General features: G+C 53.5%; 5 protein-coding genes across 5 annotated transcripts; 4 read left to right on the forward strand and 1 right to left on the reverse strand.

Annotated features, from left to right (window-relative positions):
• Window positions 1-11,047: 11,047 nt before the first annotated feature.
• Window positions 11,048-13,065, forward strand: N7532_007925 (MFS transporter; the record flags this gene model as incomplete). The annotated part of the gene is made up of 3 exons (XM_056620417.1): window positions 11,048-11,144; window positions 11,274-12,159; window positions 12,264-13,065. The coding sequence occupies 3 exons, from the start codon at window positions 11,048-11,050 to the stop codon at window positions 13,063-13,065; spliced, it is 1,785 nt and encodes a 594-aa protein (XP_056471223.1).
• A 1,624-nt stretch (window positions 13,066-14,689) lies between these two features.
• Window positions 14,690-17,924, forward strand: N7532_007926 (Zn(II)2Cys6 transcription factor; the record flags this gene model as incomplete). The annotated part of the gene is made up of 2 exons (XM_056620418.1): window positions 14,690-16,898; window positions 16,960-17,924. The coding sequence occupies 2 exons, from the start codon at window positions 14,690-14,692 to the stop codon at window positions 17,922-17,924; spliced, it is 3,174 nt and encodes a 1,057-aa protein (XP_056471224.1).
• A 1,104-nt stretch (window positions 17,925-19,028) lies between these two features.
• N7532_007927 (uncharacterized protein) lies at window positions 19,029-22,079 on the forward strand (the record flags this gene model as incomplete). Its single annotated transcript, XM_056620419.1, has 4 exons — window positions 19,029-19,125; window positions 19,191-20,348; window positions 20,481-20,544; window positions 20,633-22,079. 4 exons carry the CDS (start codon window positions 19,029-19,031, stop codon window positions 22,077-22,079), a joined length of 2,766 nt encoding a protein of 921 aa, XP_056471225.1.
• Window positions 22,080-22,777: 698 nt separating this feature from the next.
• adB (adenylosuccinate synthase ADE12) lies at window positions 22,778-24,320 on the forward strand (the record flags this gene model as incomplete). The annotated part of the gene is made up of 4 exons (XM_056620420.1): window positions 22,778-22,817; window positions 22,924-22,992; window positions 23,072-23,523; window positions 23,610-24,320. The coding sequence occupies 4 exons, from the start codon at window positions 22,778-22,780 to the stop codon at window positions 24,318-24,320; spliced, it is 1,272 nt and encodes a 423-aa protein (XP_056471226.1).
• Window positions 24,321-25,005: 685 nt separating this feature from the next.
• Window positions 25,006-27,094, reverse strand: helA (putative DEAD box RNA helicase HelA; the record flags this gene model as incomplete). Its single annotated transcript, XM_056620421.1, has 2 exons — window positions 25,006-26,668; window positions 26,733-27,094. 2 exons carry the CDS (start codon window positions 27,092-27,094, stop codon window positions 25,006-25,008), a joined length of 2,025 nt encoding a protein of 674 aa, XP_056471227.1.
• Between the last annotated feature and the right edge of the window lie 650 nt (window positions 27,095-27,744).

A 27,744-nucleotide genomic window follows, 5' to 3' on the forward strand; every position in this document is an offset into this window, starting at 1 on the left:
GGTGCTGGGTGTTGGATGTCTATCTCCGGCTCATTCTGGCCACGACTTAGGGTATAAAGCTGATGCAAGCTCCGATCGGTATATACCGATGTATCTGCTTCAGATTGGAGGTGCAAGCTTCTTTCACTGAAGGCAGACCAGCTTTGTGAGAAGACTTGGATATGATGCAATGCTCGTCGGATTCGACCAAGGCGGTCAAGTCGCGACAATTTCTCCACCGATAGGGATCACGTGGAGATACTGCTTCTATAAAATCCCAAGCGTCCTTAACCCCAGGAAAGTCTTTTCAAATGATGTATGAGGCAGCAACGTCCCGGTCCAATTTGAAATTCCAGGTTGTGGAACAAGCAACAAAACAAGTGGCTTGAATGTCGACCGTTAGGCCTCGACTCGGTGTTTGATGGTCCCGGACGACTGCAGCAGAGCCAAGCGGGCATGACTTCGAAACCCGAAAACATCGTCTCTAGTCATGACGCAGACACCCGCATACTATTGACCCACCGCTTGAGGATTTGACAGCTAGGAAAAAGCAATAACTGTGCTCACACCGTCTTCCCTTTAGCCTCCTGCCCTTCCATTGACTTGAAACGCAGCACAGGAGTTGTTCACCCAACAACTCCACCACTGCACCCCCTGCCATGGCTGCATGATGCCGTCCGAAGAAAGGCTACCGCCAATGAGCCGGACTCGCTGTGGTAATGTTCGGCCATCCTGGCCACTGGTAATTCTTATAATTCTTCAATCAGATTCCCGCCCCGCTCGGCTACGATATATTCGTTGACATGAATGTCAGCTGCGAGTGCGTCAGGATGGAGCATTCTCGACTGATGCCCGGGTGAAAAGCATTGCTTTCTATTTATTTTGCCATCCTTGCATTTGATGTAGCTTTAATTCCTCTGGGTGATGCACTGTGCCGACCGTTATCGCTGCCCAAGTCAATAATAACAGACGGGAATAAATTCCAGAGGATAAAGTCTTTGCAAGACCGACATACCCCAGACGAGAGTTGAACTTTTAGTGCAGGGAGTTATCGAGGTTCGATCTTGACACCGGGTTGGGAAGGTGCATTTGCACTATTCTTTCTCCGTCCACGCGGCCCCTCGCGGGTTTTCATTGGGAATGACCGATTTCTACGCCTGGAGTTATTTAGATGGGGAGACTACTGAAAGAATTGCGAGTCAGACGATTCAGTCAGGTACTTGCCTAACTCAATCTCCTGTTCTCGACCCGGGTCTAGATGGTGGTCTCCGTGCTGCCTTGCCCGATGCGGCAGAGTAGTTGAATCGGACTGGGATGCACCTTGCTCCTTGGGTTCAGCTTTGGGATGAATATCCAATGATGGATAGACATGTTGATTAGGTATCAAGGTGCCACTTGGTGCGATGGCCACCATTAGCAGCTGAGGATGCCTCTGGTGTCATCAATATGTATCTACCCGCCCACACTGACATCGTCGCACTCTATTGCCCTAAACGGTCAATCGCCATGAATGTGTCGTGTCTAGGGCAATGCAGATCCTTCAGCAATATACGAAGGAAGAACGGCGAACGGGAGATCTCGGTCCTCGGAACGAAGCGATTAACAGCATGCAGCTGCAGCTCGATCTGTGGCGGCCATGGTGGACAAGTACCGAGACATGCGTATGGAGCCGCCAGTCAGCCCTCGACATGGACCCATGTCGTACTTCAGAGCCCATCGGACGGGATCTCGTCTCATGCGTCAAAGAAGGTCATTGAGGCCTTAGTGAATTTAGATTTGGAATCTATTTCCCGGGATATGACAACGGTGCAACCACCTCGGGACATGGATAATCCCAGCCTCTAGAACGATTGGCCCTGGACCCCGGTCTGGCTGCTGGGTCCATCACAGTGGAAGGAGTTGGTGATCGCCTGTCACATCTGTGGCGTGCACATCATCAGGCGATCACGCTGTCACAACACATCACAAAAGTACTGTAAGGGAAGAGGGTTGGGGTTTCTATACAGGTACATCTTGTTTGGTTTCCCATTCCCATGTATCTGGCCCGGTACGGCGGATATTTTACATATGACCGGTAGACTATAGATCGTTCCGCTTCTATTTTCCTGTGTACTTCGGTCACTAGCACTTGCAGTAAGTTCGATAGCCAAGGGGGCGTGTTGATCTGAAGCTGAAGTGCCGATGAACCGGTTCTAACTTATTTGTTTGCTACTCGCAAGGCTGAACGTTGCATGTCGAGGCTTATGCATGGCCAAGCCATGGGACACAATTTCATTGTTATCTAGCAGGGTCAGCCCTGGAATAAATGAGTTCTAAAAGACGAGTCCATTCGGCACTTCCCTACTGTGTTGTGGTTGAGTGGCCGGTTTCGGATGTTCTTGAGTAAAAAATATATTCCTGGATGTGGCAGGGACTGGCGAAGTAGTTCCCCAATTGACATCTCAAGTCAAAAGTACTAATGTACTTCTGAGCGCAACCCCAGTTTCATTTCAAAGTACGACAGAGTACCCTAAGAATACCCTAAAAATAAGACACGCAGTTTAGATAGCCATGCCAGGCACCACGGCCAAGCCGCTAGACCAGAACGAAGAAATCGCACGACGATTGACACCATGATATCATGGGGGTCGATACATCTTCCGCGGGCTGGTATTTGGAAATCCCCACGGGAAGACAGAGGTACAGTTCCCCTGGATTTCGGAAGGAACAATCGTACGACTAGCCGGGCCACCAGGGCTGCAGGGGGAAAAATCTACAGGTCGCCTCCGAGCCAGCCGATGGAAACTGATCAACAAGCCTATTCAACGCTAAACGGCCTGGAATCTTGTCGGTCGCTGCCCGCACTGCGGGCCAGCAGGAACTAGGCAAAGTTACAAAGTACCTAAGACCCCAATACCAAAAAGTACGTGTCAACTTGTCAACTCCCGGGTCAGAACCTTCATGCCCCGCGCTATAGTTTGGATGATCCGAGGCAGTGCGACTCATTGCCTGTCTGAGTAAGTGCCTGCTTGAGGGACAGGCAATGTGGCTCGAAAATGGGGAAAGGTTCGTCAAAATCTTGCCCACCGTTGACGTTGGCGCTTCGGAGGCGCCGTTGCCGGTCAGCCCAAGAATATCGAGCCAGGATGTCGAGGCAAGCTGAAAGACAAAAGCACGACTGGGGTGGACCCACGAATAAAGAAACCAGCCTCAAGGATCCGACCCGAATTAGTGGCGACGGGGGATGTTCTCAAGCCACGCTCACATGACCGCCGGGGGATTCGCTAGCGGGAGATTCATCGCAAGGGCCAAAAGAAGCACGGCCAGTCAGCAGCAGCAGCGGCAGATGTTTCGTACCCGTCACCGCGGCACCGGAGCCTGCATTCCGATGGGGCTCGCCACTGGTGGGACAAGGGGGGTTCCAGGGGAAGGGTGGCTTCCTGTTGGTCGGGGGAACAGTCGACAGGCCGGTGAAACGATGGTATCCGTGTACTTGTATCCTGGTATACTATGAGGTATCTGATGGTATCCCGGGGTACGGTATATACACCTTCGATACACAGGCATCGATACCGGTGGAGAAGGATTCCTCGTTGGAGGAGCTGAGGCTGGTTTTGTTCCCCTGGGCGGGATCAAGAACCTGCGATCCTGGCGTGTGATTGGGCCGCGGATGCCGTGTTAGTGCCCGGTCTTCAACCTTGGGACGCGCTAGAACAAGTGGGGACAAAGTATGTCCTGTTTACTCGTACGAAGTATCCTAACACTATACTAGTACAATTGTAAAAAGCTGAGAGCTGGCATACGCAATGGCCGAGGCCGAAACACTGGAGGAATGAGATAATTGCCGAGATGAGAGATGAGGTAACCTGACTACGGTATCACCTTGAAAGTAGGTAAGGTGTAGATTGCCCCAGGTATTCTCCACTGCAACAGCGCTGGCATTGTCGACTGTCCTACATACTATGAGTGTAGTGACACAGGTCGTTGGCTTCTATGATGTATGTAGTAAGTATACATCGAGTCGACTGCAGCAGTCAGCATCAAAAGTACTGTCAGCTCATCAGCTTAAACTGCACTCCACAGTCGTGTAGATGGCACATCATCGAGGCAAGTCTAGCCTAGGTCTAGATCCTCCTGTCGGGCGTCGTCGAAGCGTGGCCTCCGGCACTCGACATCAGTATTACCTTTGAGCAAAGGGACCTGTCAACCTCTCCACTTGCCGTAGTCCCTCCTAGTAGCATGCACTTAGTGAGTAGCGACAGTTGTAGAACCCCAGGCGGCCCCGTCGACTCGGGTTCGAGACCAAGGGCTGCATCAAGGTGGCAAAGCCGAAAGCCAAAAAGTGCCGCGATCTTTCGCTCTCGCGCTCGAGCATCCGCAAGGACGGCCTTGGTATCTTAGCGAGCAGACCGGCCCGCGGAGGTTCCTAGGGGTTGGGAACTAGCACGGGGAGAACGCGACCATCCACGATAAACTTCGATTGTCTCGATCGATCGGAACGCGCGGGAAGTTACGTTCAATGCAGCTGGACGGAAATGAGCATACATCTCCTCAGGGCCTGTCGCGCGTCCAATCGACGTCTCAAAAGGGTGCGAACAATAGTGCGCCTCCCCCCGGCAGCGGCGCTGCAACCGCCAGATCGAGCATATCGTATCGTACTCCTTCTGTCTAGTAGGATGTAGATAATCGCAAGATGGGCGCAGCGAAGCCTGCAAAACACAGGAATCGAGGGTATCGAGGCCCTGCATACTCGCATACTCCAGCAGCTACAAATGACCTACGAAACGTCAGTGTCTCGCGTCGCTTGGGGGGCATGTCGAGGTGAAACTCCACTTCCAAGGTTAGACCAGCCAGGAAGTTGGCTCCCATTCCCTGGTCGCCCCTTTCTGCTCATCTTATCATCAGGAATGTGAGCACATTTCCACCGCCGAGATAATTGACAGCTCACAAAATCGAAGCTCCATTTTGTTGGGACCACGACGGCAGGAGGGGGCCGACGACACGAACACCCGCGAGGTCTGAGCCCCCGGCGCTTTTCCCAGGGTAAATTGGCCCGAATGGGCTCAAAAGTAACTAGCGAAGGCCGGGCTGGACAGACCGACCATCTAACCCGGGTGAGTTTTCCCGGCCACCTGACTGGTCCATCGCCATTCGGTTCGCCGCTGTACCAGCCTCACGGGCTCAAGTCATACTTCCCATGCGACTGTCAAAAACCCGACACTCTGGCGCGGCAGGTGCGCTGGCGTCGATCATGAGCCCTGAAGGAGCAGGTCGGGTCCTACGTCGCGGCCGACCGATCTGGACAAACGCCTCTGGACTCGTTGACCACTCTGGTGCGGCGGATTAGGGTTCCCTGCCCATGGCTATGCCGTTCATCATAGATCCTCGATGGTGGCGGGCGCATCATCGTCGTGGCGGGGGGAATGGCCGACCTGGGCGACTCTGCTCGTAAATAGTGCGTTGTATACCTTGTATACTACTAGTAGGCATTAATACAGCCCCATACAAGGGAAATTGAGGCATGCCTTGCCCCCTTGCAACTCGGTTCGGAAGAGATGCCTTCAAGTGCGTACAGAGGTAAATCATGCCCACGCTGGCCCAGGAGGCCCGAAGAGTGGAGAGAAATAAGGGAATGTTGCGTACCGAGAAATGCGAAGCGAGCGGGACGATGGGAGGTGTGTCTCGAGGAGGTGTGGGAGCACGGGCAAGGTTAGACTTCGGAATCCGCTAGCCGAGATGGCGGATGGCACCTCGATGAGAATGCGAAACCCGGTTGCCACGATCGCGATGTTGGAACTCGAGCGCATCCATGCATTTGCGTGACCCAACTCGGCCGTTGACTTGTACCCTTCTCTCACCGTCTTTTGAGTTTGAGTTCTTTCGGGCGATAATCGTGACGGAGGTCCGAATATCGATATGGGCTACAGATGCACTGTCGGTTGAAATCACAATCGCCGGGCAAGATGTCGAAAGATCCCGACTACCGGCGGTGCAGACGCAAAACATAGACCCGATGGACTCGACAGAGCTTGGCTTAGAGGAACTATAGCAGGTCTGCTATACTACTTACTGCTAGTAGTACTAATAAGTATTGCCATACTGCTGTATAGTTCGTTCACTCCTATGGGGTGTACAGGGAGTAGGGAGAGCGCAGTCTTGTCCATCACGAGTCCTTTCTCCAACTTCAAAGGAAGAAAACAAGAAACACTGCAGCCAAGCGACTCACCGCTGTCACGATGGATGCTCCACCGGTCGACACGAGACGACTTGCTTTGCTCTCCGTAGGGGGGGGCGAGTGGTGCCTTACTTATGGCTGTGACTAGGATCATCCAGGGACCAGGGTGGTTGCTCTTGCTTTCCCCTTCTCTCAACCCCCACCAAGGATTTTCGTTGCCTGCAGAACAATCAAGCTCACCCGCCGATCGCACATCGCAAATCGACTCCGTCTTGTCCATGATCGCGACACCAAAACCGATAGGTCGTCTTCCATGCGTCCCTAGTCAAGAAAATTGCATTCTCAACCGCCCGTTGGGCTCATCTCGCTCTTCCCTTTGTCTAATTTGCTTTTTCCTTATTTTCTTCTTTAATTTTCCCGTTTTCCCGCTCCAGTCTCTTCCGAACTGTCCGAATGGCCATGTAGACCCGATGTCCGGCGCGTGACGCACGGCATCAAAGGTAATGTAGCTGTAGGAAGGCGGGCTGTCAACCCCGTCACCGCTACATCCCACGACCCCAACCAACATCGAATCAAGCCGCTTCCCGCTCTCCTCCCCAGAGCTGTCACGGCCTCGCTGGCCATCAGTGTTTCCTATCCTTCTGATGTGGTCGACCTCGCGCCCTGAAAGCGTGGCGCCTTCCATGCATTGCGTGCATAGAAGGATTTGTCAACTGCGTTCTGCCCGACACTCTCCCTGCGACCCCAATCGTGATTGGACCTCGTCCGCTTCATTTTGGGTTGACTCGAAACATCTCGATAGGGTCATCGTGACTCTGCCTTGCTGGGGTCCAGCTGGTGCCTTGTTTGCTGCAGACCTCGACGCAACCACTTGGACCTCCGCATCCGTGACTCGTGGCAGATCCTCCGGACCCTCGCAGCTATCGCACCATTCATGCGTTTGAATGTCCCGCATTCGCCTTGAGTATCCTGCTCTATCCTATCCTCTCCCCGGCCCGACCACGCAGGAGCAAGTCACCGTTTTTTGCTTCTCTTCCAAGGCGGCTCTGGCCGCGACAGGGTTGTTGCCCAAGTGCGATGACGTCGTGACTCCTCCATCGACCCATTGAGCATCTACCGGACTCACCGGCTTTTATCTGAGATGGGCCAACTACCACACACCACCATCTCCCCCCTTCCTCCCTCCCTTTGGGCTCGCGTGGCCGCGAGAACTGCATGTCTACTTCTGTTGTATATCTGAAACCCGCGTATTTCGTATACAGAGTACCACAAAGCCGTGATACAATAGATGGTCCCACTCTGTAAAGAAAGGTTTCCGGCCCCTTGGGTCTCCGCCGCGTTGGGCCCTTCTACTGGGTCGGCACTTTACCGACTTTTCGACAGATTCGATCCAGACGATGAGATGCCACTCTGAGGGACTTGCTACCGACCTGTTGCAGGTTCTTCGAGTGCAACGCTGAAGATGACTCGGCTTAACGGATCTCTGTGACTGTGGGGTGGATTGACGTCGACGAAGAATTGAGAAGACTCTTCACAGTCCACAATACTACGTTGTACAGAAGATCCGTCAAAGCTTCCAATTGCCTGCTGTCTTTGCGCGTCTAATTATTGCGATTCGTGATCGGACCAAGACTAGAGGCTAAAATGTCTAACGGTCGACAGCGCTTCCTGAATTTTCAGCTGGTCTTTCACCGTCAAGACGCGGAGGACGGCGTAAACGCGATCGGCCATCGAGCGGGTCTACCAGGCGAGGCCCGGAGTGTCGGTGAATTCTGTGACAAGCTCAGCTGATGCTGGATTTTTCTCGAAGGCGCCAAAAAACAACCGGCCCCGTATTGACCCTGAACACTTTATTCTTTGGTATCCCTCCCATACATGCTCCGTACAGTACGGAATGATCATTGCCTACTGCCCACCGACGAGTGACAGGATGATCGGCCCTGTTACGTCTTTTCCTCCCCGTTACTCCGGAGGATCCACAGGATTCAATAGCTTCGCCCCCTTTTCCTCGCACCGTCATGGCGCATACGGGACAAGACCCAATTATCAGACCAGCAGAGTTAGACATCCCACATGATTGGGGAGCGTAGGGCGGGTTCAGGAGGACAGGAACAGCAGCGAAGGCATGTCCGGTTCGGGGACGGATGTATGAGGCACGCTAGCTGGCCCAGGGCAGTGGAAACACTGTTGATGATTCCTGCGTGGCCGGCCCTGTGGGAAGGCTCAAAGCTTACCAATTGGATGGATGATAGGCGCTTCAACGGCTGAGTTGCTCCGATCCGTCAACCCGTCAGAAGATGTCATGAGGAGTGACAACCCCATTGGTTTCCTACTTGCTTTTTTTGGCATCGCCTCTTTTGCTCTTTTCCCGTGTCCAGCAGGTCGCTACCCAAGTACCTACGACTAGTACGTATACACCGCATTTGCGACAGCTGCAGACATGGGTGCTGCGTCTTCCAAGTATCTAGAATGCAGTTCGAGCGAATCAATGCGAAACACGCCTGGCCATTGTTTTTAGTTGATTGTTGGCATACAAGACATAAAGAGGGGGCCCCACTCTCCATTCCTCTTTATCCCAGGCGCGACGACTGTCGGGGAAGGCGATCCTACGCACCCGAGGAACAGAGTTCACTTCATCTCCCGCCTCTCCCAGACTTTGGGGTAAGAGGCGGCTGAGATGTCCATAATTCCGCGACAGGGGGTGGATCGGCTGATGGCCGATGGCCTATAGCGTCTGCTAGGGCATTGAGTCTTGTCCCTCCTCCGGTACATTTGCGATCGAGTCCATCGAGTCATGGAGGATGACTATGATCCATTTCGACCAAAGGAGGCGCCAAAATGACCTCCAAATTCCTGCGATTGATTATCACCCCGATCTCGTCTAGGCCCTGCAAAAAGGCCGAACTCTCGGGGAGGCGCAGAAGGACCGCAGCATGTTTAGATCTATCATCTCACTAACCCACACTAAAACCAGACTTCCGGGAGTCAGAAAAACCAAAACACCCAAAACCTAAACCGAAGAAAAAAAAAAAAGTCCAGACGATCATCCTTACCTTAATGCGGACACTGTTAGCGCGGTGGTGAGCCCGTCCAAGCCCCCCCCTTTTAGCGGGCCCTAAGGACTCCCTAAACTCGCCTCCTGCTGTTCCCCGGGGCCCGGGGCTCAGGGCCGTGGGTTCCCTAAGTCGGTTGATCCATCATCGGTCACGGAACGGTATGGTAATCGAGGTACGTACCCTTAGGTACTCTTTTACCTGTTAGTCAGTAAGTGTTTTAGTACGATGTGTCCCTCCCTGACTCAATTGCTAGGATCTGGGGTGCAAGCGGATCTGTCGAATCAACCAGGGGAAAGGGGGGCAAAGCCACTAGGGAAGAACTAAAACTTTCGCCCTTTCGCGTCCCATCTGATCTGATGCTGATTCTGATTGATCGAGGAATGGACCATCAATCGTCAGACAATCGGGTTCTTTCCCAGAATCCCTTTCCCCGAAATCCTACCATTGGTTCCCCCCTTCTGATGACGATGATGCCCGTCTTCTCGTACCTCACGTCCAGGTTCTCCACCGTCCGTTTTTTTGTATTTTTGATTTTTCTCCCATCCTTGCCTCCAGGGTGTCTCTTTCGCTTAGCCCCCTCCCCCCTTGGGATTTTCATGATTTTCTTTTTCTTTTTCTTTGTATTTTTTTTACTGCCCCCCCCACCCGGGGTTCGGTCTGTAACCTTGAATTCCCGTTTTGAATACCCTACCTGCGAAGACTGCCATCTATCGCCCGCTGACTGGCCAGATCGTCCAGTCGGATGGCCCCGATCCGCCCTTTGCTGTCGAATTACACAGAGTGGGAGGAAATAAGGAAATAATCAAATTGGAAAAATCACCCACCCCCTCCATCAGAGAAAATTTAAAATTCAAAAAAAAAAAAAAAAGGAAAAGTGAAAAAGAGGAATAAAAATATTTTATTTATTTATTCTCGACCCACTATTCTTTGTCTTTATTCCTGATTCAACATGTTTGCTTGCCCATATGCATCCTGCGGTTTCTCTGTACAGCTGTAACCGAAATTCCCAAATGCTCTGAACGGTTGACGTTTTAGTTGCTTTTGGCGCCTGATCACATCGACTCTCTATAGATGGAGCTATCCACTGTCGACACCCGTGGAGTAATATAATAGCTCCCCTTCCCCTCGTCCTCATGGAATGAAATCCCTTTCCCATCATCATCCTCGGACCTTTAAACTCAGTCCCCCTCTCCCCCAATCGAGATTCTTCATAGATCCCTTCTTCATTCCTTCAACCCTTCCACTCCTCTCTTGTCTCGCACTCTCCCCACGCGCTCGCCCCAAGAGTCTCACCTCATCGCAACAAATCCTAAATATTCCGATTTGCGCCTGGTTGTCGATCTTGCGATAATTCCGACGTACACGATTTCTGGAATTCCTGCCTTGGTTTTTTGACTACTCCAAGCTACCACAGGGCCAAACTTTCGCGCGACTGTGCCCCAAGAGACTTCCGGAACTTTTCCCTCGCCTCCCTTGCAGGTGTCTCATCATCCTGGGATTTAAAGCCGAAGATCACCCACTTGGCGTTATCGGCCTGCGATTACAATTTCCAACCGCAGGGGGAGCAATGCTGAAGCCCTAAAAAGTCAACCCACGCTCCTTGCTCCGACCTTCGGCCTCCACACCAATTGCATTCTCTCCCTTTCGACCGTGACGCATTAACCTGGGGTAATCTAAGGGGGACCACTTCGGAAATCAAATAAGGACCTTTTTGGTACTTTTTTATTCCCCTGGCCCTTCTGGGATTGTCTACTATTCCGAAGCGGACGACGGCGTCTTACTACGCCCTTTTGTTTTAGAACTATCGACTTCGAACACTCGACTTTTTTTTTCTTCTTCTTTTTTTTTTCACGACACAATGTTCCAACGACCAGCTTGTCTACAAGGCCGGCGACAGCGCCATGGCGCCGGTGAAGACTGGACTGCATTTCCTATTCGGCAATTATTCGTGTTAGGTAAGTCCGTACTTTTGCGGCGAACTATGTGGCTTTGGACAATCATCTCCCCCAGCACCGTCGAGCTGGACATCGAAGAGGGAAGACACCATGAAATCACGAACGAATACTGACATTGACATGTTCCAGCGCTGGTCCGCATTTGCGAACCCATTGCATTCATGTCCATTTTCCCCTACGTCTACCACATGGTGGAAGAGTTCCATGTGACCGACAACGACCAGAAGATTGCGCTTTACGCCGGCATGATCACCTCTTCATTCACCTTCGCCGAATTCTCCGCTGGGATGTTCTGGGGCCGGATGAGCGACCGCATCGGCCGGAAGCCCGTCCTCGTCATGGGACTGATTGGAACAGCCATCAGCATGGTGGCCTTTGGGTTTGCGCCCAACTTGGCGACGGCGATGATTGCCCGCGCGCTGGGAGGTCTGCTGAACGGGAACATCGGAGTGCTTCAGACGACAGTTGCCGAGATTGTCACGGTCAAGGAGCACCAGCCGCGGGCGTACTCGATCATGCCGTTTGTGTGGTGCCTGGGCTCGATCATTGGGCCGGCGATGGGCGGTGCTCTCGCCCAACCCTGCGACAACTACCCGTGGCTGTTCGCGCGCGACACGCTCTTCGACAAATTCCCCTTCCTGCTGCCCAACCTGGTCTGCATCGTCGTGCTCCTCTGCGGCATCGTGGTTGGATTCCTGTTCCTGGAGGAGACGCACCCGGAGAAGAAGCACCGCCGCGACCCCGGCCGCGAGTTGGGCCACTGGCTCATCAGCCTGTGCTGGGGCTCACGCGTGCAACTTCCCGACGATTCCGACGTGGGTGTTGAGGAGACCAAGTATTTCGCCTACGATGACGTGCCGCCCGAGTACGAGAGCGCCGAATCATCGCCCTGCCTGCGCCCCGTGAGCGACGTCAGGGCCACGGAGTGTGACCTTGAGGGCCAGAAATCCTCCGCGCCCAAGGCGTTCACCCGACAAGTCATCTTCACCATCGTTGCTTATGGGATCCTGGCCTAGTGAGTTGGCTCCTTTGACCCCCGCCTCAGCTGCAAGGCTTGGCTTTGCGCGCTGCAGGTGTCTTGCAGGATTCCTCTTGTGCTGACAGTTTTTCCCATCACAGCCACAGTGTCTCTTTCGATCAGCTGATGCCGGTCTTCCTGAGTACACCCAAATCCGACGACCGCGTTGTTCTTCCCTTTGAGTTCACGGGCGGCCTGGGTCTTCCCACCAAGACCATTGGTTTCATGCTGGCCGTGCAGGGGGTCTATTCGATGATTGCCCAGCTGTGGCTGTTCCCATTTGTTGTCAAGCACTTCGGAACCCTGCGCACGTTCCGCTTCGTGCTGCTTGTCTGGCCGCCGCTCTACCTTGCCGTGCCCTATCTCATCCTTCTGCCGGCTAAACTCCAGATGCCTGCGGTCTACGTCGCCCTGATTAGCAAGATCACCTTCCATGTTATCGCCTTCCCTGCTACTGCCATCCTTCTCGCCAATGCCGCTCCCACTTCAAAGGTCCTGGGCTCCATCAACGGTGCCGCTGCATCAACCGCTAGTCTCAGCAGAGCCTTTGGCCCGACTATAACCGGTCTGCTGCACTCCAAGGGGCTTGAGAGCGGACACTCCGTGCTGGCCTGGTGGGCCTGCGGTCTTGTCTGCTTCATTGGTGCCATCGAATCTTTCTGGATGGAGGAATCCACCCAGCCCGAGCGCTTCAAGGACCAGCCCGACATGAGTGAGGCGGAGATGAAGCGAGAGGCCCTCTCCGATCCCTTCAGCCCCCGCGAATCGATCTCCACTATCTCCGAGGAAGAGCAGCGATTGCTGTCTCTCCGGTCCAGCATTGACCACGACTACGACGTTGCCAACCTGAACCTGGAGTTGCCTACTTCAGACGGAGATCTTACCTCTCAGCCTCGAGTTTAATTCGACACCTCCACCACTTTGTTACAAACTGCACTGTGAAGCGGGGGGCAAAAGATGCCCTCTCGCTTCTCCAGAAACACCTACCAATACCTTTTTGTTCTCTCTCTTTTTCTCACTTCACTACTTGGTCTTCTGGCAAGACTTCATCGTTGTCGGCGCAGTTGCGTTTCTCGTCCTTATGAGGGACTTGTCATTTCTCTTTCTTCATTTTCAGCCATGATACCTGTTTGCCTTTCTTACCTCATGAATTTTTTTTTCTCATTTTCTCACCCGAGATTTGGATACGGCGCAACTGATATAGAGTGGATGTATATGTGTGGAAAAAGCATCACTTGATCGCATTGTTTTGTTTTATTGCTTGTGATGCTGTGATTCTCATTTTTCATTTTCTCATGTTTACCTTGGAGCATCGAAACGGGATATATTATGATGATACTCATGCATCTGGGAGGGCTATCTGACTGTTTTTTTGCGTTGTGCTTTTTTCTTCTGCTGCATGATCTTGGATTGTCGAGATAGACTCCACAATGGAGTGACTCAATTGAACGGCCTTTGGTCACTCGGGCCCTGCTTGCTTGAACTCTGCTTTTCCTCTTCATAGTATAGAGGCCCCCACACGGGCGCTTAAAAGTGTAATCATCCTTCCCAGGTCGTCGGCGCAAGTCTGCAGCCAAGCATATCCACCGGATTCTATACCACCTTCCCCGTGCAGCAATCATGCCATGCGACATACGTACCTTCATATATAGACAGCCTCACCTCCGCCTGCAACCCCATACAATTTTCCCCCATCCCACTTTTCCCAATTTTCTCCATTGCACACACCTGCACCCCCCGCGGACTCCCCCAGGCTCTCCAGCTGTCACTGTCAGTTCTCCGCGGCTCCACCAATGATAGCAGATATATCCCGGGGAGATCCACCTGGGTCGTGGACTCCGCCGCCGGACTGTGTGCGCACTGCGACTTGAGCAGACGGTGGATGGCATTTGCGCAGGGCCAATTGCTGGCCTCCGAGCGATGCTGACACCATCCAGCTTTGTGTCGCAGTGACCTTGCCCTATGCGGCGGTGCAGCCAGCACAAATCTGGGGTACCGAGCTGCCGAGTGCTAAACTTCTCCATGCCCTCGGGAAACTTAATATCCGGCGTCGCCCACAGCTGACCCCAAACTCCACCAGAACCCTATCCGATGCTACTCTCTCCTCCTTCATCGTTCGACAGCTACGTGTCCGCCCTCGCAGTCCTTCCGGGACGGTGGTCATTCGTTCATCTCATACGTAGCGATACGTCTCGCGCTCTCCATAGAACCCCCTCATTGCACCCTTCCACCACCCGCCACCACCAGTCGGAGGATATTCTCCCTCCGTTGTGTACACCTGCGCCGCGGAGAGCTTAGTTGGTCCGCTACGTCCACGCTGCGCAGTGCGGGCCGCCTCCTTTTCTCTCGTTCTGGATCACAAGAACCGTGTGCCTGCATCGAGACGACTCTGCAACTCCTCGTCGGTCTATCATGAACGCTGATTCGGCCCGGGGTGTCCAACCGCTGTTCCCGACCGCCGTCTCCGCCAAACTCCACCATCAAGAGATGATCGCAGGTCTGCGGCTCTCGCCATTCGTTTCTGACAATGCCTAACCTCCCCTCTCCGCCATCACCCTTCTCCTCGGGGAAGAAGAGACCGCACCCTTCTGGCGAAACACCGCCCACCCAAGCCGACCCCGCGACCTCGCTGTCACGCGATGGCAACCCCTCCGTCCCCTCCGTCCCCTCCGCCGTACCTTCCACGTCGCCCGCGCATTCGACTGCGACGGCTGTTTCAACTTCGTCCTCGTCCTCCTTTCGCAATGTCTCGGCCTGTAATCGCTGTAGGCTGCGGAAGAACCGTTGCGACCAGCGCCTTCCGCGGTGCCAATCCTGTGAAAAAGCCGGCGTCCGCTGCGTTGGATATGACCCCATCACCAAGCGCGAGATTCCGCGCAGCTACGTGTATTTCCTCGAGACCAGAGTCGCGTATCTCGAAAAGCAACTGGCGGATCATCAGATAGAGTTTAAGAAAGCTGTGGCTTTCGATGAAGAGGAGGCTGTCAAGACCGAGACCGAGGGCGATGTCGCGCAGACCTCATCCGCTCTGGACAGCCATCCCGGCGATGGCCCTGATAAAGCGCAATGGAAGAACACTCCGCTAAAGGAGGAGAATGAGCGGCCTGAACAGAGAGCCGAAGGGGAACAGACCGCGGAAGGGGACCGCGACCCCGCCAACGAGGACAATTGGCGCTTGCACAATCTGGTGTCAAATATCGGCATGGTTTCGGTGCAAGGGACCTCTGATCCTCGATATCTCGGCTCAACATCGGGTATCTCCTTCGCTCGCGTGGTTTTTGCTGCAGTGCGAAGCTCGCTACCCGGAAATATGCCCGAACGTGCTTCCATCCGCACGAGTGATCGCCTCCCCCAGACTGCAGCCGGCGGCCCCGGTGGAGGCACTATGCGCGATTCATTCTTCGGACTGCAAACAAAGCCCATGATGCAGCGTGCTGCTTTCCCGGATCGAGAGCTAGCCGAGAGCCTGGTCGATCTCTATTTTGAACATGCCAACCCCCAAATGCCCATTCTCCATCGCGGTGACTTTATGGAACTTCTCGATCGCACATATCAACTAGAAGAGAAGAACCGATCTCCACGTGCTCTCTATGTCCTCAATATTGTCTTTGCCATTGGTGCTGGTATCATCTTCGATGACAAGCCTCAAAGTTCGGATGACGAGAACCGCGCGGGCCGTGACCGAGCCTCATCCACAACCAAGCGGCCGAGACTCTCCAGCCATCAATACCAGCCGGAAGAATACCATGCCTCGGCAATTGTGCACCTGGAGTCGTTCCTGGGGTCCTCGTCCAGCGAAGGTTTCGGAGGACTGGAGGAGCTCCAGGCTGTGCTCTTGTTGGCTAGTTTTGCCCTGCTGCGACCGGTCGCCCCCGGTCTCTGGTATATCGTTGGTGTTGCCATGCGCCTGGCGGTTGATCTGGGTCTTCACTATGAAGACGGAGTTGGTCTTGACATCGGATCGAAAGATGGAAACCAGATACAGCCCCGTATTGATGCTCGGGAACGGGGCCGTCGTGAATGGGTGCGGGATCTGCGTCGCCGTCTTTGGTGGTGCGTATACAGCTTCGACCGTCTTGTTGCCACTTGTGTCGGACGACCTTTTGGTATTAGCGACCAGGCTATTAGCACCGAGTTCCCGTCTATGATGGACGATAAGTACATCACCAAGTCTGGACTCTTGACTCCTCCGGAGGGAGCTCCCACCTACAAGCATGTGGCATCCCACTATTTTAAGCTACGCCTGCTCCAGTCTGAGATTCATGACGTCCTCCAGTATCAACAGGCGCGTGCTGTGCGAAGACGTGCATTAGACAGCATGACCATCCTACCCCACGCAGAACTTACATCGCCTTTCCTTCAAGGATTCGATTCGTTCCGCTCATGGCGACATGATGTACACCGCCGACTGGTAGAATGGCACGAGACTGCCCCAACTCGTGCAGATACGGGCGTTCGCTTCTCAATTGAGCTTCTGGAGCTGAATTACTGGCAGGGTATCATCTTGCTCTACCAGCAGAGCTTGACGGTCCCTGCAGAGTTAGCCAGTGAGCTGACTCCGGCAGACGATGTCTCTAGCCCGTCATTTTCCAACCCCGACGAAGGCGATGAAGAGGACCATGTCTATCTGAATGTCGCTGAAGCTGGACAGAAGGTGATTCGGATCTATCGACAGCTTCACCGAGTCCGCCTTGTGAACTACACTTATCTTGCTACACACCACATCTTTATGGCTGGTAAGAATCCGCACCTTGCTTCGCAGCCTTTATTCAAGCAAAGACTGACCCCGCTTTCCAGGAATTTCCTTCTTATATGCCATTTGGCACTCGCCGCTGGTCCGAAGCCGACTCACTCTAGATGAAGTCGATTTCACTGTCCTTGCAGCGACTTCCGTCCTGGGCGACTTGATGCACAAATGTCCACCTGCCGAAAACTGCCGTGACGCCTTTGAACGGATGAGCAAAGCTACAGTCCAGATGTGTTTGTCTACAACCGGCTTCGGAACTCAAGTGGATATGTCTCGTGTACATGCCTCCTCTCATGCAAGCAATTCGTTGTATGCTGGGCGTGCACGCCAGCAAATGAACCAAGGACAGCGAGTCGGGCAGGGCCAGCATCGCCGGCCAACCCAATCCCGCTCGTCACGACCGGTCCCGAAATTCGACATGAACCTCGCAGACCTTTTCAGCGATAATCCACCCTTGGCCGACCGATCCCGAGTCGAGAGCGGGCCTGGCGGGCCTTCATATGTTGTCCGACCAGACCAGCCAGAGACACTACCTCCAGGGTTTACAGCCGACCGTCCAGCCCGCCCGTTCGCGCAGCGCACTCCTTCCATGGAGTACTACATGAAATACGAAAATCCCACTTCTCCACAGCGCCCGCATCCCCAATTCTATTACGGCAATTCGCCTCCACAGTCAGGTTCGCCTGGCAGTGTAGCTGCCAACCCTGTCAATAGACCTCATGGTGTTCCACCAGGAGATCACCCCGAGAACCAGTCCGGCATCAGCCTCGATTTCCTCGATTTTAGCTCCGGGGACCCCGAGCACCCGTCCAATATGGATACAGATGCTCATACCGAGTACCTAAACAACATGCCTCCCCTCGGCCCCAACCTAGGACAGAACGTCGGTATTGATCTGGGCTTTGGTATGGCCATGGACTTCCAGCACGATTGGAGCGAGAATCCCAACTATGATCTCTTGGAAGGGTACTTCTTCGGCGGATCTGGACCTGGCCCATCTGGTGGTGATGCGTAATGTTTTGATTCTTTTTTTTTTTGACCTTTCTTCTTTTCATTCCTTGTATCTATTTTTATTATTTGGATATTTCCCCTCCCCATACCTCTCCTTTTCCGATTTGCTGGTTTGATCACCATCGACGACCCCTCTCTCACCTCTACCACCACTATTTGCTTAACTGGGGATTGCATTATCAAAGAGGATCAACAGGACAGGACCGGTTTCGCGAGTCCGGGGTTTGGATTTTTGGTTGGTTTTTTGCTTTGAATGTGTCTGAGTTTGGGATACCATATATTTTATTTGATATACAGAGATAAAACGTTAATGTCATTGTACGAAAAATCTAGATTTCCTCGAGTATGCTGAAGTAATTTCTCTTCTAGTACCCTACATAATATGTACAATAGATGCCCGCCTGCGAAAATAGGCTCCCGCGGAGATGCCTTGGGCAGCAACCAACCCGCGCCAAAACAAACACAGCCGCTTTTTTCTCCGCCAACGCCAACTCATCTGGTCTAGGCTGACAAGGCACCTCGTCGCGTTTCGTTGGTCGCTTTCGCCCGTGCGCTAGGACCCGACTGCCTGACTCCAACCTCATCAGGTGCCCAGTGCTTTCTCAGCTTCGTGCGCAGCCCACACAATCTCTCGAACTGCGAGTCTTTCCGATCCTTTCTTCTCCGCACCCTCCGAAAGAACTTCGCCATACACACTCGCTACTTTCGCGAAGGGTGCCGTGCCCATTCGCTGCGATCAAAACAACCGAACTCCCCGTCCCCACCAGATCGTGGTTCGATCAGCCCTGTCCGAGCGGGCCCTGCAAGCAACCGGCACCCACTGAGATACCCCCAACCCGTACATTCACTGTTCGTCGTCGGAGAGCTTATTCACTGTCGTCTGGTGAGATTAAGTTGCCAAAGATAGCGGTCTCGGTCGTCACCTTCGTTTCCTCCCGTCCACACTGTCGTTTGATCTGCGCTAAATGCGACTTGCGTTGACCTACTAAATCTCTACAACTCTTCTTCACTGGATATGCGCGGAGGCTCCCACGCTTGATACGGCCGTTTATGATGACCTTTTGACCATTCTACGCCTTCTTAATATCGCCACAACACAGCGATCAAGATGGTGAAATCCGATGTGCGACGGGATTATTATGCGGACCTGCAGGTTCCCCCCAACGCCGAAGCAGAGGAGATCAAAAGACAATTCCGCAAACTCGGTGTGTTTAGAAGAGCCCTGGCACATTGCGCATGGAGATTATCGCTGACACGAGTGCCCGCACAGCGCTCAAGTACCACCCTGACAGGAACCCAGGTAGGGAGACCGAGTTCAATGCCAAATTCCAAGCCATTCAAGCTGCCCATGAGATTCTGAGCGATCCTCATACTCGCCTTAAATACGATACGGATCGATTGCGCGCAGGCTTCGGCAAATTCCCTACAGCCCCGAAGACAAATACCGCGCGGAAGCCTCAGCCTGCTGGTGCATACGAACCTCCAAGACCCCCGTTCACGAAGGCACCACCTCCTTTCACAAAGCCTCAACCTACATCTACTCCGAAAGGACCATCCGCAGGTGCGTCGCGATATGCGGCGCATGCACGTGCAGGACAACAATCATGGCATACGCCACAAGACGATGCACAGACGAGAGCGGATGCGTTCAGAGGATTCTCGGGCATGAGGGGCAGTGCCAATGCCAATGCCGGTGCCTCTTCAGGCTGGCGACAATTCGACCCTAGCACAGGCCACTCGACTCCCGGAGGAACGCCTCGTCAACAGAACCAGCCTTTTGGCAATCCACGCCCCAAGTCCGCGTATGAGCGCTACCAGGAGAGTTTTAGAACTCAAAACCCTTCCTCGAACCCCCATTCTCCCAAGAAGAGAACAGGGTTTGCACCCGGAACTGCTGGAGGTGACGAGCCCATGGCCCGGAATACTTCGGCATACACCAGCTCTAGTCGAAGCGAACGACCAAGCAGTGCGTATTTCGAGTCTGCGCCGCCACCTACGGCCAAGAAACCATCCAACGTCGACCCTTCTGAAGATCTGCACGATTTTGAGCCAAGACCCGAATTTTCACGTACCAGCAGCCGCTATGCAACATCCGGTGGCGAGAAGACGTTTTTCAATAGCTCCAGACTGGGACGGTCATCCACCATGCGTACTCCTTCTGGAGGATACCCGACCTCTAACTCGCGCACAAATCCCCCAAGCCCCATTCCTTCTCACCGAGAGCGGCACCGCAGTGCCAGCCCCAAGGGTCGTCGTGAACGAGCCTATTCCGCCGATGAAACTTCGAGTGATGGGGACGACAGCGAGGAGGAATTCTTTCCACCCCCAACACGTACACAGAAGCCCAAGGCCGTGCCTAAGAGTCGACTGGGACGCAACAAGAAGCCGTCCGATTTCTATGAACAAGGTGATTCCAGCTCTGGAACAGGTAAGAGATCCTCGACCAAACACAGACGCTCAAGTTTCTCCTCAAGTTTCTCCCCAAAAAGATTGTGGGAAAAGATTGAAGAAAAAATTGACGATCTGATGTTTTAATTGTGATACTGACTGCAGTGTGAAGGACATAATTCAGATAGTGCAGCATTCTCGAAAGGCCAAGCTCAGTTTAATGGATCTATTCCTCGGTACGTACCACCCTCTGAGGCAGACAATATCAACTACAATTCCATTTCCCAAAACGAAAGTTTACTGATGATCCCCCCCGGGGCTCAGACCGGAATCTGCTGAGAACAAACAACCGTCTTATGCGTCCTTTGGTCGTCATAGTTCCAGTAACTTGCACAAGAAATTTTCGGAAGAAGATTGGAAGCAACATTTTGCCGAGTTCGATTTCCTCGGCGCGAATGCGAGAAAAGAAGCAAAAGATAAACCAGACGTCTTTAGCAATTGGAACTCGTTCACTCGTCCCCGGGGCCGAACGACGAACCGCACGGACTCGACTCAATCGGCAGCAACAAACGGTTTATCTTCACCTGCTAATGGACGTGGAACCCACTCTCAACCCCAACCGCAGCCACAGCAGGCGCCAACACCATTTGCGCAGGCAAAATTTTCGGCCGATCAGTGGAAAGAGCAACTTCGAGATATGACATGGAATGTATCTGATGATAACAAAACTCGGCCATCGAGCAATACTCCTCCTTCGCGCAGCCCTAAAAAGCAAGCCAGATCGGGGGCTAAAGCGAGGAGTGGTCCTCAGCCTGCAAGCGTGGCAACTGAAGCCGAAGAGAGCCGAGATACGATCAATGGCACGATCCCTCCACAGTATGCTCAACCACAAGCTGCTCAGGCTGACGCAGAGCCTGAGGCTATGGATCTTGATGAGGAGGTGCCATCGGTGCGCCCAAATCCCGCCGCCTCGGACCATGGATCTGCTAGCGCACCAGGGTCAGCCAACACCAGCTATCCTGATTTGAACACCCATGCTCCGAAAGATACCCCTGCGGCGCCAAAGGAACCGCAGGCACCACGAGCAGATAATGGCACATCCAAGACCGAGACCCGGACACCCCTCTTTAACCTCGACAACCTACGGAACACCGCGCCATTCACCAGCACGAATAGCGGCGGCATTGAGAATCTGGATGATGTCTTTGCTACGTTGCCATTCGAATCGAGGCCAAAGCAACAGACAACCTCAAGGCGTGACACTCGCCCCCGGGAACTCAAGCTGCCTAATCCGCCGAAGCGGCCCCGCGTACCCGAAATTGAGCCCGCTCAGCCAGGGTCTCAGCAGTTTATTCTCCGTCGTGATCAGTGGAACTACTATGTTTCCACCATGGGTACGTACATGCACGAGTGGAACGCATTCAACCGTCGCATGCTACTACACTTCAACACCCGACAAGAAGCCATCGAGACAGGCCTCGCACCGGGCTGGATGAGTGCCGTGGGCGACACATCCCGTCTCCGAGTGAACGGAGGCGATGACGATGGACCCGAGAACAGAAATACGTCTCGCACAGACACAGACGCCTCTGAAAGCGATGACCTTGTGCCCGGAAGTCGGAATGGCGGGTTCAGCGCCTATTTGCGCAGTGTCGAAGAGGATATCCAGGTGCGCAAGCACTGGGAGGTAGCCTGCGAGATGCATCGTGAAAGCATTGTGAGTCTCGGCAGACTTCGGGAGTGGATCCGGAATGGGGGCAAGGTTGTGTGAGATGTTTCACGACTCCGATTTTTCTTGTCTTAATAATTCTACGACGAATGACCTCTGGGCCTGTCGGCGTTGGGTGGGCATGTATGAGTAGAATGCCGGGAGTTTCTCGCCGCTCTTTTACGTGTCGGCAAGGTGTTTTATGTGCATACCCTGGGTATTTGCGTTTTACAATGTAACTTCGGGATTACTATTTCCACCAAAGTATGAAGATTTGACATTCAAGAACTCTTGCCTACAATACAGCGTGTTGTAGTTTGTACGTGGTTTGGAACCCTTGCCCTAGGCGCCTTGGTGCCTTACTAGCAGCCTTACAGCCTGAGGCAGAAAGCCCCGCGTACCGGCGATACCAGAAATACGTCGAAAAAAAATACCGAGCGGCCCCTCGTGAGTCACCACGGGCGTGGCCGAAGTCAATTGGATCTGCGGAGGTTTCTGATCTCTGCTCTTTGAATCTCCGTTGAGTATCGGTATGTTCCCACGCTCACGAACCATGCACAGGGAAAATGGGGCCGCCCAAAATGCTACACCGAGGAGAACCACTGACCCGCGCCAGAACACTTTGCCCCGCCATCCGAAGCCGGACGTACTTCTCTTCCTTTCCAATTCCCCGCCACTAGCAACGCAATTGATTGCAATTGACCCGATCGCCAATCAACAACTCATCTGAGCATTGCGATTGGAACGACACAACAGCCACCATGGTCTCGATTGTTTTAGGAAGTCAATGGGGTGATGAAGGTGCGTTCTCCAGCTGTCGACAAGCGGACGTGTCCGACGAGACTGGGATCCGGATGCTGGGAGTGTCGATGGGGGAACAGCACTGATTGCGAATAATCATGAACAGGAAAGGGGAAGATTACCGACATGCTGTCGCAGCAGGCGACTCTCTGCTGCCGTGCCGCTGGTGGTCACAGTACGTTCATTATCCTCCAATTTGACTCAGAGAAAATGCCGGGAATTTTTCCCAAGATACTAACCCGCGTGCCCCCCAGACGCCGGGCACACCATCGTCCACGAGAACGTCACCTACGATTTCCACATCCTGCCCTCCGGTCTGGTCTCGCCCTCATGTATCAACCTGATCGGCGCCGGCACCGTCTTCCACGTCCCCAGCTTCTTCAAGGAACTCGCTCAGCTTGAGACTAAGGGCTTGACCTCTGCCGGCAAGCGCATCTTCATCTCCGACCGCGCGCACGTCTGCTTCGATCTGCACTCCGTTGTCGATGGTCTGGAGGAGGCCGGTCTCGGTGGTCGCAAGGTCGGCACCACTGGTAAGGGTATTGGACCCTGCTACAGTGACAAGGCCGCGCGCCGTGGTGTGCGTGTTGGCGAGGTTCTGGATGAGGCTACATTCGAGCGTAAGCTGCGCACACTTGACACTGCGTACCGCGCTCGTTTCGGCGACATCAACTATGATGTTGAGGAGGAGATTGCCCGCTTCAAGGTACGTCGTCGGGAAGGGAATTACCCCGGTCTGGGGTCCCTCGCAGTTAAGTAAAACTGTTTCCTAACATGTTTATGAACGTTCAGGAATACCGCGCCAAGCTGAAGCCCTTTATCGTCGACCAACTCGAGTTCCTGCAAGAGCACAAAAACTCCCCCAACACCCTTGTCGAGGGTGCCAACGCTCTCATGCTGGACCTCGACCACGGCACATACCCCTTCGTCACCTCCTCCTCCACCGGCCTGGGCGGTGCCGTGCAAGCGCTCGCCCTCAACCCGAGCAGCATCAAGTCGGTTATCGGTGTCCTGAAGGCGTACACCACCCGTGTGGGCTCCGGTCCCTTCCCTAGCGAGCAGCTCAACGCCGACGGCGAGAAGCTGCAGAGCGTTGGCCGTGAGTTCGGCGTGACCACTGGCCGTCGCCGTCGTTGTGGCTGGCTCGACCTGGTTCTCGCCCGCTACTCCCACGCTATTAACCACTACACCGCGCTGAACCTCACCAAGCTCGATGTCCTGGATGACTTTGATGAGATCAAGGTCGGTGTTGCGTACGTCCTGCCCTGCGGTAAGCGTACCACTTGCTCTTTCCCCGCCGACCCCAATGTCGCCGAGAAGATCCAGGTTGAGTATGTCACCCTTCCCGGCTGGAAGACCAACACCATGGGTGTCACCCGCTATGAGGATCTGCCTCCCAATGCCCGCGCTTACATCGAGTTCATCGAGCGCGAAATCGGTGGTGTTCCTGTCAAGTGGATCGGTACCGGCCCTGCTCGGGAACACATGATTGCCCGCGAATAGATGTGCGGGAACATGAGTGTGGTGTTGATTTGAAGGACTATTCCTTGTAAGTATCTCCCCTTTTGATATGGGAGTTCTTTGTGTTATGCTTTATTTGGTTACTGCAAAATATTGGGGTATGTTATTGAACCATACGTTTTCCATCTTTCAATTCCTGTCGAGGTGTTATTATTCCCCAATGAACATACTAGACGTTTCACAGTTCGCTATGTTTTTTTTTTCTGTATTCAAAATGTACGCCGAGGTAAATCACACTAACTAGGCAGGCTTTCATGATATAATAATGCGCTTTGAAGTTGTGGAGCAAGTGGAACCTAGGTGGATCATATTAGTCAAATATCAGAGACATCTTGATGATCATCTATTACACAATACCCTCCCTCCTCTTGTACACAGTCAAGTCATACTATACATTCAAAAGCCAACGACCAAAGAGATAAATGAGAATAGAGATGATCATGGAGAGTATTTTGATATTAAATATCCATTCACATGAAAATAAGACAAGAGATGAGAAGTAGAGCTGTGTAGTAGAAACAGAATAGATATTGTACAAGACGTCAAGCCAAAAGACAAAGAAACGCCGCCCAATGCAACGATGGTACTCTATCGATTTTCTTGTGTCGTCGAGACACATGATCCATCTAGCGCCTGCTAGATAGGTGTGAGACAAGCCGTGTCAGGTCTAGAAGTAGTCATCACGACGCCCGTAAGAGGAGCGGCGGTTGCCGCGCTTGAAGGGACGGTCAAAGGTGCTTTCGATATCATCATTAAACCCACCCTCCACGTCTCCCCAGTTCTTGCGGGAGCTGGGACGACGGTCATTAAAACCACCATGGCCGCCTCCTCGACGATCGAAGCCACCACGACCACGGGCAGGGCTGCGGCCAAAGTTGCGGTCATGGTCACGGCCGGGTCCATCAAAGCGGCGGCCGCCTCCAGCAACGTTGATGTTTCTCACTCTGTCCAGACCCAGGTTCTTCGCAGTGAGGGGGCTGATGGTAGGAGGCTCCTCCAGGGCAAATCCCTGGGTAGCCATTTGGTTCAAGGAGAAAACAGCTTCGCGGCGGTTGGAGAAGTTCCTAACGGCGTCACCAAGCATCGCACGCCAAGCGGCTTCACGGGTGACGGGCGAAATCTCAGCCATGGCTCCTTTAACCTGGGCAATGGAGCTACCGGGAGTGAGGCCCGCGGACACGTCTTCCCGGGCGACGGGGAAAGAAGTGGAATCGGTTTGAATGGGGATTTGACCGAGCATCTTTCGGTAGTAGTCGCTTTCGCCGTCGTGAACGAGCAGCCAGCCCTCGCCGGTCTTGTTCGCACGTGCGGTACGCCCAAGACGGTGGATGTAGGTCTCAGCGTCGCGAGGGATACCCACTTGGATGACATGGGTGACATCGGGAAAATCCATACCACGGGCAGTCACATCAGAGGAGAAGAGGATGGCCTCCCTAGCCTTGCGGAAGCCATTGGCACTGTAAGTGCGCTGGGCCTGGGTGAGCCTCGAGTGAATTTCAATCATCTGCATACGACCCAGAGGAGACCTGCGGTCCTCGAATGAGGTTTGAAGGTCAGAGAAGACATTGGCAGCAAGCGAAACCGCGGCGGTCGAGTTGAAGTAAACGATAGCCTTGAATGGGCGCAAGTTCTCGTCCTGCACTTGACGAGCTTGGTACTCCTTGGCAATATCCAGGACGGTAGGGATGGCGTTTTCAAGACCTGACATGAAGACAGCCTTCTGGGGGACCCGGAGGTGAGTCGGTGCCTCATCCTCACGAATCGTCTTTATGAACTTGAAGTCCGGCTTCATCGTTCGCTTCACCATGGCCATCACTTCCCGGGGAACAGTAGCTGAAAGCATGAGAGTTTGGCGGTCCACCTTGTATGGGTCAGGAAGAAGGGCCATAATCTCTTGAATTTCAGCCGCAAAACCTTGGTCCAGGAGACGATCGGCCTCATCCAGAATCAAAGTATTCAACTTAGGGGCCGAGACGCCATTTCTCCGGTCAGAGAAAATGTCCTTGAGACGACCGGGTGTTCCAACCAACAGGTGGCAGCCATCACGTTGAATCTTCTGCAAGCCGAATCTCTTCTGCGTACCACCAACAGCGGTTTGTACGATCAGGCCAGTATTGGCGGAGACTTTCATCGCCTCGGCGGCGATCTGCTCGGCGAGCTCGCGGGTAGGCGAAATGACGAGAGCACGGATGTCGTCTGCACCGGCTTGGTTTCCATTGCGATAGCGTCCTACGCGGGCCCTGGTGAAGGTGGGGTCGCTGAGGATATTTTGCATCGTCGGGACAAGGAAGGCGAGTGTTTTGCCGGTTCCGGTCTTTGCCTGGCCGAGACTAGAAGAGAGTCAGCGTTAGAAATGGGATGATAGATGCTTATCGGGTCATTCCGGATGCTCACATATCATCGCCCTGAAGCATCTGATTGATGGTCTGGCTCTGAACGTCGGTCATAGTCTTCAGACCCATGCGATTGGGGTGAGTGATGTTCTGAATGATCTTCTGATCAATCAGTCCAGACTTTTGCAGGTCCGTGAATTCAGTGATGAGATCTTGCTGCGACACATCGTCGGTCTCCGCCTTGGCAGCGGCAGCAGCCTCACGCAGCGCAGGGAAAGTCTGGAAGGATCGGCCGATGGCAGGAGACCGAATCGTCGAAGGTTGCCATTTCAGCAACTGGGGAGTCCATCGCGCAGGCGTGGAGCGCGGCGCCACGACCCGCAGGGCCTGAGAGGCACCAAAACGACGAACAACACCAAACATGATTAACAAAATGGAAAAAATAGAAGAAACTGAAGACTCCCGTCGATGGGCGCGCCAGAAATCGCAAAATCAAAATCTCGGTCACATGATCCTTATCGATAACCCTTTTGCCCCCGACATGAGGCCTTACAATTGTATGCCTTGGTGCCTTATTTCTCGGACCCATAAGTCATCGAGACCATTGTGTCTAATACTAGGTAGTTGATTCTTTCAGTTTGACCTCAAATGGAAGATATGGCATATACGAGTGACTAGTATATGTCTTTCTCGGAGCTTCATCTGTTCCGGGCCGACCTTCGGGTCAAACTGTCAAAATTCACGAGTCAGCCATACATTTCGTCGGCAGACACATTGGGACCCCGACCTGTGCTGAGTAAGCGGAAATAGACTCGGACTGTGCCTTTGGTGCGTGGGAAGCAGAGGATTGCTAAGCCACACAAATTTGTATGTAGAGGCTGACAAACTAACAAGGTTTAATGGTAAGTGCAGTCCATGGAATTCGTCGGATTCATACCGATTACCCGACTCGGTACTGGCTGCTAGTAGTAATGTACAGGAGGATTGCGACGAGGCCTGCAAGGCTTACATGGGGGCGGGAATGCATTGGGCAGGCCGGCATTATAAAAGCTGCTACGTTCCCCAGTCTTGAT

The sequence above is a fragment of the Penicillium argentinense genome (assembly GCF_028826775.1).
Source record: "Penicillium argentinense strain IBT 30761 chromosome Unknown utg000009l_segment0_segment0, whole genome shotgun sequence".
Taxonomy (NCBI): Eukaryota; Fungi; Ascomycota; class Eurotiomycetes; order Eurotiales; family Aspergillaceae; genus Penicillium; species Penicillium argentinense.